This window comes from Adiantum capillus-veneris, chromosome 28, assembly GCF_014529385.1.
Source record: "Adiantum capillus-veneris isolate H3 chromosome 28, ASM1452938v2, whole genome shotgun sequence".
NCBI classification, from domain to species: Eukaryota; Viridiplantae; Streptophyta; class Polypodiopsida; order Polypodiales; family Pteridaceae; genus Adiantum; species Adiantum capillus-veneris.
Genome location: NC_140958.1, coordinates 116,783,391 through 116,796,288, shown reverse-complemented (window position 1 = coordinate 116,796,288; position 12,898 = coordinate 116,783,391). Strand labels below are relative to the sequence as shown.

Here is a 12,898-nt window from a genome sequence, read left to right as displayed (position 1 = left end):
GATCCAGCTTTGTTTGAGGCCCAAGCTTGCACATGAGAAACCTCTTAAGTGGGGCACCGACGCCGCCGTCCGTGCTCCCAAATGCTCCTCTCAAAAAACATTGGCACGTGGAATGGGCCCCTTGACTGGTTACCATGTCAGCAATCTTATCACGATGCCGTCGACGGCCAGTAGAGACAGCACCACTGCTCGAGCGGCCGTGATGCAAGGCAAGACCACCGTCTACCTCACGTGGGTAACGCCACAATGCTGCCAAAGAAATCTGCAATAACCGGGCCCAAAAGGAGCTCCAAGGGCTTTGCTCCCTTGTGATGCCAATGGTAGGCCCAGGCTTTCCATGCCTTGGCCTTCTAAGCCCCCAAAAATTCCACATCAGACTCCAATTTTTTTTCTTTTTTTTGTCCCAACTTCAAGAAATTTCCTTCCATTGCTCTCTCTCTCTCTCTCTCTCTCTCTCTCTCTCTCTCTCTCTCTCTCTCTCTCTCTCTACGAGGCGATGCTATTGGTTCTTCACCCTCTTGACCACGACGGACCTGCCTTACCCTCTTATAGATGAACCCACCTTACTGCTATGAGTAGAATGTGGCTACTGACAACATAGCTTATAGAAGGTGAGCTTCCATGCTCACTTAGCATTGGTACATGTGTGCGTTTGTGGTGTGTGTATGTACTAGTGAAAGGTTGTCTGTACCTTAAGATTGTGAGGATTTAACTCGCAAGGGGGTGTGTGTTGTTGGATCTATGGCAAAAGGCAAAGACAAGCAAGCTATAGTGGAACTAGCTGCTCTGACTCAATCTCAGGTGACTTTGTCTCCAATATGGACTACTGTCCGAGTTGCTTGGTTGTGTTGTGATTCACCTTTGATATGGTAGTAGAACTCATGCATGCTCTTAACTATACTAAGTTGATGTTATGGGAATAGGTTGATATTTCTTCTAACCCTTAGGTGAGGTTACCTTCTCAACTATGGTTTTTGTTGTTCCTTGGCTTGAAGATGGCGGACTTTTATATCTTCAAGCTCTTGATTTGAATACTTGTGTATAAAGACTGTTTTGTACTATGAATGGAATTATACCACCTTTTTCATTGATAGTTTCTAGTGCTTTTTTTAATTTGAAATGATTTTTTGGTGTATCAATACTAGTATACCAGTATCAGTACTACCAGTACTGGTACTAACTATCATTGAAAATATGAAACCAGCACCAATATATCAGTATACTAATACCAGTATTGTAGCAAAGGAACACAAGCACACTGATACTAGTATAGCAATATAGAAGTATAGAACTCATGCATGTTCTTGAATATACTAAGTCGATGTATGACTGCTATAGTTATGGTTGGCTACTTTTGCTGACCCTTAGGAATGGTTGGCCACCTCCTCTTACCTAGTACTACAAGTACCAATGCTACCAATTTACCGGTACACGAGTACCAGTACTAGCACTAAAAAATTGAGACCAGTACCTATATACCAGTATACCAATACAAAAATACCAGTATTGCAGCATAGCAGTACCAATACACTAGTATCTGTACTACCCATACCAATACTACCATTATTTGTACTTCTTCTGACCCTTAGGAATAGTTGACTATTTCTTCTGACCCAGTACCAGTACCAGTATGACCAATACCAGTATGACCAATACCAATACTTCTTCTGACCCTTAGGAATGGTTGGATATTTCTTCTAAACCAGTACCAATACTACGAGTACTAGTACTACTAGTACCAATACTAGCACTGAAAAATTGAGACCAATAACAGTATACCAGTACACCAATACTAGTATTGCAACATAATGAGGCGGTCCGGGGCGGGCAACAAGAAGAGTGGCCTCTAAGCACCCTTCTAGGCTCTCGTGCTGCTCAATTGGGTTGGGGTTGGAAAAAACAACAAACATACACACAAACCCGCAACCTAACACTACACAAATTTGGGGCACCACCTAGTTTTGGATGCGAACTAGGACGCGTAGCGAGAGAGCGAGAGAGAGAGAGAGAGAGAGAGAGAGAGAGAGAGAGAGAGAGAGAGAGAGAGAGAGAGAGAGAGAGAGAGAGAGAGAGAGAGAGAGAGAGAGAGTGCTCGGGCTGCTTTGAAATGTGTTGGTATGATCAAGCAAACACAATTATATATGTAAGAAAGAGAGAGAAAAGGGAGGGGGTGCTTGTTGCATTAATACCTTCTTACAAATCTGTCATGACCAATCAAAGTGAGATTAGTATTTGTTCAACATAGCTTGAGTAAATAACACCACAACACATCACAAGAAAAGCCACCCCAATCACTGTCTTAAGGCCAGGGGAGTCCTCTCCACCCTGTTGCAGCTTACAGTATGTGGGATTTATGGCTAAATTGATGACAACACCCAGAGACAAGCTATCAAGAACTTAAAAAAAAACACCAAGACACTTACACATCATTGTTGTCCATTACTTCACGTTGGAAGAGAGACAAAGTATCCAAGTTTAGTCCAGATCCACCCTCCTTGATTCAACAAATGTTGGGCTTACACTAGTAGGAGAAATGATAGATTCCCTACTCTCAATTGAATGATCACTCTCTCTTACAATGGCATAGAGTTCCCCTGCTAATCACCCCTAATACAACACATGCATATGCATAAGACAATGAGGTTCCACTCAAGAGCTCCTTCTAGAGAGGTTGAGCTTGGCTTCTCAAGCTATAGCATAGTGCTCTTGCTTATGGCTCCCCTCCTTTTATGCTAGCTACACTCTCCTTTTATAGCAATTTTGAGGGCTAGGGTTACTCCTCTAACCATGGTTGGGTTAGATTTTCAGCACTTATCTAATTTCTTTTGCTTGGAATTATTCAAGAAGTTGGTGGGGATAGATGAAGAAGAGGGAGAGGAGAGAAGTGGAGGTGATAGGACTTTTCATAGTAGGTTAGTGTTAGTAAATTAGTAGAGTTAGGATTTTTATTAATTTACAAATGGAATTGGATATTTACAATGGAAGTATCCATATAGGATACAAATAAGGATGAAAAAACTCTTAATAGGTAAGAAAATATGGATTTCTTACAATGTTGATGCTCCAAGTGTCTTGAGTAGGGTCAATTTTGACACTTGTTGACGGTCCACTAGCTTTGACGGTACGATTTTTCTCCACTCTTGACCTTCCTTGGAAGAAAAAACTCTTAATAGGTAAGAAAATATGGATTTCTTACAATGTTGATGCTCCAAGTGTCTTGAGTAGGGTCAATTTTGACGCTTGTTGACGGTCCACTAGCTTTGACGGTAAGTTTTTTCTCCACTCTTGAACTTCCTTGGGAGACAAGGTAAGTGAACTTGAGTAGTCAATCACCATGATGCTGTCTTTCAAGAGAAGAGACTGAATTTTGTGGTTTTTTGATAGATATGGGTAATATGGATGAGGAAAAATGAAACTAGGTGGTCAATTTTGGAATGGAAGTGTGTGTAGGAGACATGAGTTCACCATGGTTTCTCTTATTCTTCAAGGTTGAGAAGAAGGTGAGTAGGGTGCAGAGAGGAGTGGTGAGAGAGGTGGGGATGATGAGTGGAGAAGTGTGTGAAAGAGGAAAATGATAAAGTGGAAGAGGGAGTGTGGCTGCATAGTATGGGCAAATTGGGATCTACCAATAAAATCATAGCTCACAGCTCGTAGCTCAAAAAAATATGAAAAAAATTGAGGTAAAAGTTCAGCCCACGAGCTACAACTTTTGTTTGTATCACCTTTTCAAATTTGGGGAGCATGTGATCTTTAAAAATTCAGCAAAACCAACTGTTTATTCCACGGCACAAAGTCCTTGTGAGGTCCTTCTTTGGATGATTCTTTTGAATACCTCCAAGAGTGAGCCCCCCATAGTGCATGCATGCATGCCACATACCCTTGACCTTATTTGGTAGGTCTATAATTGAAGATATTGTTGAGATCATGATATAAGTGAATAGTACAACTAAGAAAATCAAATATTGAGGGGTCTAAAAAAAATATATACATGTCAAATATAAATAATATAGGTGGAAAAAATATAAAGGGGTCAAAATAAATCTCTCTCATTATAAGTCTACCATAAAAAGATGAATATTTTTGGTGGTCTAATTTATGAGAGTAATAGAGAATAGATGTAGGAAGGAAAAAATCACAATAGTGAAGAACTAGTTTTTTTGGATTTTTGTTGGGATGGAGTTACACCAAAAATAAGAGAAGCTTGCATGAAATTATTTTTATATGGAATAAAGAGTATGCAAAATGGTAAGAAAAAATATGGTAATGGTGAGTCAATGTACATAGCATAAATAACACACCATAGGTAGAAATATTTAAATAAATACCAAAATAATTATGAAAAATCCTTTTATTTAGGCCCTATATACAATGAAATATTTACACACAAATGGGCCATAATATATTTTATTTTTTTGATTGATTTATTTATTTGGCTCAACTAGCCCAGTGACTAGCTAGCTGAGGGTTTTTAAGAAAATATGGAGAAAGTTCCTAACTCACACACGCCTATGTACAGTGAAATGGTAGGGATAACCAAAATGTTTGAGTGATTTGATAGGGTGAGGTAGCTTCCTATGGAAATTATGAAAAGCCAAAAACCGGCTATCAATAACAATACCAGTACACTAGTACCTGTACTACCAATACCAGTACTACTAGTACCAATACTTTTGACCCTTAGGAATGGTTGGCTATATCTTCTGACCTAGTATGAGTACTAGTATTAGCAGTGCCAATATGACCAGTACCAGTACTTCTTCTTCTGAATCTTAGGAATGGTTGGCTTTTTCTTCTAATCTAGAACTAGACCAGTACTATCAGTACCAGTACTACCAGTACCATCTACCAGTATCAGTACTAGCACTAAAAATGTGAGACCAATACCAGTATACTAGTACACATATCGATATTGCAGCATACCAGTATCAGTACACTAGTACCTATAGTATCAGTACCATTACTACCAATACCAGTACTACTACTAAAAAATTGAGACCAGTACCAGTATACCTGTATACATATATTAGGTTTGCAGTATAGCAATACCAATACACTAATACCAATATAACAATATAGAAATATATAATTCATGCATGCTTTTAACTATACTAAGTTGATGTATGACTGTTATGGGCCTTATCTCATGAGAGCTTGTCAAGCACAAGGGGCTACATATAGTTTCCCCCTTGTAAATGAAAACCATATCTGAATAGATGATTAACTTTACCTTTCTTACTATTTATCTTTGAAAGCAATTAAGATGGGGGACATCTATAACATGTGGGATACCCATGCATCACCTGCATACATTACCAATGCTAACTAAAAGTTGTGTTGTTTCCATGGGTGCAAGTGAGGGTTACCTTATGAACTATGGTTTTCAAAGTTCTTTAGCTTGAAAATGGTGGGCTATTATATTTTCTGGCCCTTGATTTTAGCACTTGTGTATAAAGAGTGTTCTGTACTATGAATGGAAATTATACCACCTTTTCACTGACATAGTTTCTAGTGTGTTTTGTAATTTTAAAGGATTCTTTGGTGTATATATTATATTGTTATTGGAACACTCACACAACTAACACCAATAATAGTATAGATACTATTCAAAGACCTAGTTACTATATTTCAATCCCTCGATGTCTGTCCTAGATATTTTTACCTTGGACTGATCCTTGAGGGATGGGGCTCTCTTCACATGACCCTTATAGGTTCTCATGGTTAGTTGAAGGCTGAAGAGGCTACCAATTCTTACTTTGGTGGTATATATATTTTTCTAAATAACCTTTTATGGACTTTGCAGAACTTAGCACTATATCAAGGGTTATAGCTTCCTATGGAGCCTCTTTCTAAAGCCTTGCTTCAGGTACTTAGATGCATTCATGACCCTATGACATCTAAACTGATAGTAGGGGCGTCAAATGATCTAGAAAACTCTTTGGTTGAAACCATGTCGTTTGATAAATGTGTCCATATCCTTGCCCAACTTGTCAACAACTCTAAGGAAGACGTGGAAAAGTTATCTGAATTCATTGAAAACATTTCCGCCCTGACACTTTCTCACAAAGGAGAGTTAGCCAAGTTCTCTTCTGAAGGGGCTGGACTAACCAGTTATTTACACAAATTATGTGGTCTTACCCCTGGGTTTGTTTCATCTCCATCCATACCGGTACAAACAATATCCAATAGTTTGTTTTGCAGGGACCCCCAGGCCATAGATGCGGTCAAGGCCTTTCAGAAAGAGATGTGCTCCCTCAGTGAGACCTCTCTTATGGAAATGGTACCTAAAGTTTCTTGGTTTTTTCCCTTCTTGCCTTCCAAACAAGTTGAAATTGAATCCCTTGGTGTGGACCATCACCTGTGGGACCTTCCCAACAAAGGCTTTCTAGCTCCTATCTCTATTGAAACCTCGATTTTTAAAGCCAATCTGTCATCATCTTCAATATAAGAAGCATGACTCAAAGTATTAAGAGGTGTCCAGTCTCTTGATAAAGGTGACCTTATTAAAGCCCCTTTCACTATGTGGTTTCTTGATTCAAAGAAATGTGGCTTCAACATTGGTTTGTATGTGCATACAAAGGGATTGATGGAATTCTCTAAAAGTAACTTTGAATACTACACTGAGTTTATTTGAAACATTTACAAGCTATATGTCAAATGCACTTGTTGATTTCTTGACCCTAAGGCCTCTTGTGAATCAAGCATTATCTGGTTTGATCATGCTATGTGGTATGCCCTCAACAACTTGGCTCTCATGTTTCCCAATACTCCTTCAAATCACTACCTCTCCCTTTTTTGCTCTTAGCTAGGAGGCTAGACCAAATAACTTGTGTTAGCTCAGATGGCTTTCATTCAATTTCGCTCCCTTATGCTCTCTCTTCTCAAAGAGCTAGCTGCAGAAAAACCCGCACTACTTCTGACTACTTATGGTAACTATCTTGGCATTAAAACTCTCCTGGGCCTGCTAAAACCTAATATTGATACTGATGATTCCCCTACTCTTAAAAGACCCAATTCTCTGATCTCCCCCACTTCTTCTTACAAATCCTTTTTAACTCCGGCCTCCTCGTCTGCCGAGTCTTATGGAGGGAGAGGCAAAGCAAGACGCATGATTAGAGGGAGAGGGAGAGGATATCCTGTCAAACATTTGTTGGATTTATAAATGCAGGTACTATGTAATGGGGTTGGCAGAATGGATCTTGTATCTCACTAAGAGGAAAGTATGCAAGGGATTTTTGTTCATTGTGTCTTCGCCAAATTTTTTTTGGAATTCTTTTCACCTCATTTTATATTTAGCAAATGCTTTATTACTACCTTTGGTAATTTGGATTTACTAAACTAGGTTAGGATAGGATGGAGATTTACTGAATCTATACTACATTTGGTATACTCTAATGAGTGTTTTAGGTAGGAAAAACCCTTGTCATGTGATTATCATTTATGGGATGGATTTACGAAGGAATTTGGCATTCTTGGAATGCACGTATGTACCATGGATCTCTCTATTATAGATAATATCTCTGTAAGATCCTCCTTTTAAAAGGCCTCAATCACATACCCCCTCACCCACTTAATCCTCATATTTCTTTGAAAGAAATTACTGAATGTTTGGCCGACTTGCTCAGTAAACTCCAATTGGAGTTGTCAATTCGACGTGAATTGAACATAACTTTAGAGTCTATCTTTGCCTTGCTGGCTTCACAACTCCCACATGATTGGTTACTACTGAGTCTGCATGGCTAACCACCACTGATATTTCCTTGGCCTTTCGCAAGCTTAGATCGAAATGGTTCATTTTGGGTTTAGATAAAGCTTCTAATATGGCATCTATCATCTGCAAAAAAATTGCTTTTGAAGCAGCTGAAAACCGACTTAAAGGTGATGAGTTCTATTACATTGAAGGAGAATTGGATATTATTATACAAAGAACATGAAAAAGTATGACCAAATTAGGATTTCAGTTTGAAATTACCAAACACCCCATCCTGTTTCCAACTTTTAAAAGTCATAAGAGTAAATTTTGATAGATCTTAGATGCTTGCAATTGCTTTTTTTCCGGTATTAGGAAACATGTTACTAAAGGGCTGAATTTGGTATGTGAAGAGCTTAAAAACATATGTGCTAGTAAAAGAGAAGATGTAAGGCGCTTCTCAGGAATGGACAGCCAACCCTTTTGGTTGGTTGGTAACTCCGATGAAGTCCTCTTGAATCTTCCATCTTCAGTATATACAGCTGATATTACCCAATGCTATGAAAATGTCCCTCTCGTAGGTGAATATGGTCTCATGAATGTATTGAATTATCTCATAGAATTGGCCTTCTCTAATAAAGCCAAGGAAGGGCTCTCTGGCTTCTCCTTTGTTAAGTCAGCTAGATGGATTAAAAAAGTGAGCAAGTCTTCTCCTCTGCATATGAATCGTATTTAGTTTCAAAAAATCATTCAGTGGGTTCTGAACCACTGTTATATCTTAATTGGTAATAACTGCTTTCGTCAAATTTGTGGCATTCCTATGGGATTGTCTTTTCTCCAGTTATGTGTAACCTTTATTTACTATATTTTGAATATAAATGGATTATTAGCCAAACTTCCCAAGCAAAAGGGCTATCTCTACTTATACAATGTAATCACACCTTTAGATTTATGGATGACATATTAAGTATCAATAACCCTAACTTTGCCCAACAAGTGTTGGGATATCTATCCTTCTTGTATAATGATTGATCCCACCTTTTTAGAACAAGAAACTGTTAACGGTTTAACCTTCACTAAACGTACTGACGGCTGGTTTTCGAGACCGCGGCCGCAAGAACCAACCCAAATCAGGGAGGAGCACATTACCAAAAAAAAAACGATAAAAAGTTGTTTTTTTAACATTCACCACCCCTTTCTATGCTTGGCCACAGGGGGACGCCACCAATTTGGCCACACCTCTCTCCATTATCACTAGAGGACAGAGGTCTCTCTCTCTCTGTCCTGCTCGGCTCCACCAACTCTCTGTCTCTCACTTACCCTGCTTCTGTATCGCCTGGCCAAATGGGCGCATAAAACAAGCTGCCACTGTTCTATTAATTTTTCAATGTGGGCCGCCACACTTTTTCAAATTATCCCTCTCTCTCTTTCATTATTCATATTAGCACTCTCTCTCTCTCTCTCTCTCTCTCTCTCTCTCTCTCTCTCTCTCTCTCGCCCCTCCTTGCTTGTCCATACCCCTGCCTAGCGGGCCGCCATATCACCCTCTCTCTCTCCTCTCGTCCACACCCTCTCGACCTCACTCTCCCCTCCCATATTCCCTTGTTTTTTTTTTCCACTAGCGGGGGCCATCGCTCTTCCAAGCTCTCTCTCTCCCTCCCTCGTTCTAGGTCTCCCTCTCGCTCTCTGTGTGAGCGACCCCGTGGCACATCATATCACCTCTTTCTCTCTCTGGTAGCACTCGGACATACACCCCTCATTCCCTCACTGACCCACTCATTCCCCCTCAACACTACCCTTATTCCCCTTCCCTGGTCCACTACCTCTCCTCACCCCCTTGACTTTCGCCCCCTCTCTCATTCCCTGCCGAACAGCCAGCCCCTCTTGGAGCGCAGTGCATGCCTCTCTCTCTCTCTCTCTCTCTCTCTCTCTCTCTCTCTCTCTCTCTCTCTCTCTCTCTCTCTCTCTCTCTATCGCTCCCGTTGACCCTCCTCATCTTCCCCCCTCGTTTAACCCGCCATGCAAGCAGCCCGAGACCACACACACACACTCTCTCTCTTCTCTCTCGTGCTCCTCTCGTTCATGCATGCAAGCGCATAGCATAATTCTCTCTCTCTCTCTCTCTCTCTCTCTCTCTCTCTCTCTCTCTCTCTCTCATAAAACACACACACACACACACACACCCACTTCACCCATCCCTCACCCACTCACCCCTACCATCACTAAACTCTCTCGCGCTCTCTCGCTCTCTGTCGCGCTCTCTGTATGAGCAAGCCAGAAGGCTCCGCAGTCGAAAACACACACACACACACACACAGACACACACACACACACACACACACTCATTCCCACTCACACACACTCTTCACCCCCCTCTCTCTTCCAGCATCCGCCCTCCCTCTCTCTCTCTCTCTCTCTCTCTCTCTCTCTCTCTCTCTCTCTCTCAATCTTGTTCTCACTCTCTGTTTCCTTGCAACGTAAAAACCTTTTCAATATATATATATATATATTACTCCCCTCTCTTGTTCCCACACACGCACACTCTTGCACACACAATTACATACACCCACCCACGTGCATATGCGCACTCACATATCCACACATACACGCGCATGCCATACGCACCCACCAAAAATTAAAAAACAAATAATCGACATCAACGCCAAAGAGAAGAAAGACGGACAAGTTGCGCCCCGCCGACACCGAAACAAGGAAAGACGCCGAAGGCATGCCTCGGTCGGCCCCGAAAATTGGCGAACACGCTACATCAACGCACCAGCTAGGCCTGCCGTTCACCGGCATTGCATCCACGACACCCTCTTCAGTGAAATCTATAGGTTGTCATCATTTTTTCCCAGTTTCAAACCAAATCTTGTAAAAATCCCAATTGTAAAGTATCACCTCTCTCGAGGTGATGGCCACAAAGGCCCACCTAGGAGTTTTCATTTTTTAAATCCTCCTAAGACAAAGCAAGGGTCAACCATCTGGGACCCACCGCCTTGCTTTGTCTCCTCTGATGTAAGGTTTCCAGTTTCTGGAACCTTAAAGATTGTATAAAGCTTAATCAAACGGATATGATTATTGAAAAAGCAATGTAGAACTGCCCGACCGTGGCAAATATTGGTATTTTTGGAATCTTAAGCACAACAAACCCCGCGCTAGAAATTTTTAGAACAAAATTCTGATAAAATCTGGAAAAGTTACGGGCTCTGAAAGATTACACTAGGAATTTAATTAGTTAAGTAAAATTGGATGGTTTCAGTAACTATTATCAATAAAGACTTTCTTATCCTAAGGTTCTAGAAATTACTGATATTTCCAATTTTCATCATTAAAAATCAGAGAAATTAGTAAAAATCGATTTTATGTATCTGGGGGGCTTGTGGGGTAATGATGAACTCTCCCATACTAGATTTAGCTGTAGGCGTTTTTTGACCTGTAGGGCTGCTTGGGATGCAAGTTATTGCCATTTTTCGGCGTGTGAGTACCTAGAAACCTATAAATATGACCCTTGCTTCACAATTTCAGACAGACTCGGAGCCTTTGCACACTCTCTCTCATCTAGAGAGACCGCTACACAGAAATCACTAGAGATCAAGCTCTAGTTGGTTAATTAAATGGTAATTAGCCTAATCCTTCTTAATTAGCAAAGCTACATTAACCTATTTTCTTAATAAATTAAAGATTAATCCTATGTATACTTAAAAATCCTCTCTTAATTAAATATTCTCTTCTAATTATTATGATTAAGCTTAGGGATATTAAGAAAATTAATTATTATATCATATTAGGACTAAAATTATCCATTTAACCATAAATTAATGGAAATTATACTAATTAAGTTTAGATTAATTTGAAATAATTATCAGAACTGTGTTAGACTGTCATTAAGCTAGGAAAATTATCTTATAATTTTTTGGATAATTTTCATAATTAATTAAATATAATTACACTATTTTTGAGAGAAAAATAATCAAATTGATTCAAAGTACTTTGAGTTATTTATCAAAGGTTAATTACATCTTAGGGAACCTGTCATAACTATGGTAACCTCATATAATTAGTTTACCTAATTATCTTAGCAAAATTAAACTGCTTTTAGGACAAATTAAAAGGAGAAAAATAGCAAATTGATTCAAAATACTTTAAGATAATTATTAAAGGTTAATTACATCTTAGAAAACTCATGATAATTATGTTAACATTAGATAATTAGTTTACCTAATTATCTTAGAAGAATTACATTGTTTTTAGGACAAATGAAAAGGGGAAAATAGAAAATTGATTCAAAATGCTTTAGGATGATTATGAAAGGTTAATTACATCTTAGAAAACCTATAATAGTTATGTTAACTTCAGATAATTAGTTTACCTAATTATCTTAGCAGAATTATACCATTTTGTAAGATAAATTAAAAGAGAAAAAATAGCAAATTGATTCAAAATGCTTTAAGATAATTATCAGAGGTTAATTATATCTTATGAAACCCGTGATAATTATATTAACCTCAGATAATTAGTTTACCTAATTATGTTAGGAAAATTACACTATTTTTAGGACAAATTAAAAGGAGAAAAGTAGCAAATTGATTCAGAATGCTTTAAGATAATTATCAGAGGTTAATTATATCTTAGGAAACTCATGATAATCATGTTAACCTTAGATAACTAGTTTACTTGATTATCTCAACAGAATTACACTGTTTTTAGGACAAATAAAAAGGGAAAAAATAAAAAATCTTCAAGATAACTATTAAAGGTTAATTACATCTTAAGAAATCTGTGATAATTATCTTAGCCACAAATAATTATTTTAGATAATTATCCTACTAAAAAATCACTATTATTGAGTGTAAATTAAAGGAAAAAATTAGTAAATCATGTGCTATGATTACATGATATTTATCAAAGCTAGATTATAGGATAAAGAGGCCGTGATAATTATGTCAAAGGTTAGAAAAGTAGTATAGATATTTATCTAAGTCAAATTATACTAATTTTAGATAAAAACTAAAAAGGGAAATTAGTAAATCATGCTATATGATTACATGCTATTTATCAAAGCTAGATTACATGATGAAAAGACCGTGATAATTATGTGAAGGTTAGAAACTTAGTATAGATATTTATCTAAGTCAAAATATACTAATTCTGGTTGAAATTTCAAGGGGAAAATAGTAAATCATGTTAAATGATTACATTCTATTTATC

The 12,898-nt window shown here is 38.5% G+C and overlaps 1 protein-coding gene across 1 annotated transcript; it reads left to right on the top strand.

The window, feature by feature from the left end:
• The first annotated feature begins 5,947 nt into the window (after window positions 1–5,947).
• LOC147421156 (uncharacterized) lies at window positions 5,948–12,333 on the top strand. The gene is made up of 6 exons (XM_086504614.1): window positions 5,948–6,277; window positions 9,133–9,291; window positions 9,583–9,694; window positions 9,781–9,950; window positions 10,074–10,164; window positions 12,323–12,333. Exons 1-6 carry the CDS (start codon window positions 5,948–5,950, stop codon window positions 12,331–12,333), a joined length of 873 nt encoding a protein of 290 aa, XP_086360740.1.
• Window positions 12,334–12,898: the final 565 nt, after the last annotated feature.

What these genes read in the sequence shown, in the direction of transcription:
- LOC147421156 (XM_086504614.1), top strand. Translation starts at nt 5,948, where the DNA reads ATGTCGTTTGATAAATGTGTCCATATCCTTGCCCAACTTGTCAACAAC. An exon ending in AGACCTCTCTTATGGAAATG is followed by an intron (nt 6,278 to 9,132) that starts GTACCTAAAGTT and finishes TATTCATATTAG; the next exon opens with CACTCTCTCTCTCTCTCTCT. An exon ending in CCTCCTCATCTTCCCCCCTC is followed by an intron (nt 9,695 to 9,780) that starts GTTTAACCCGCC and finishes CATGCATGCAAG; the next exon opens with CGCATAGCATAATTCTCTCT.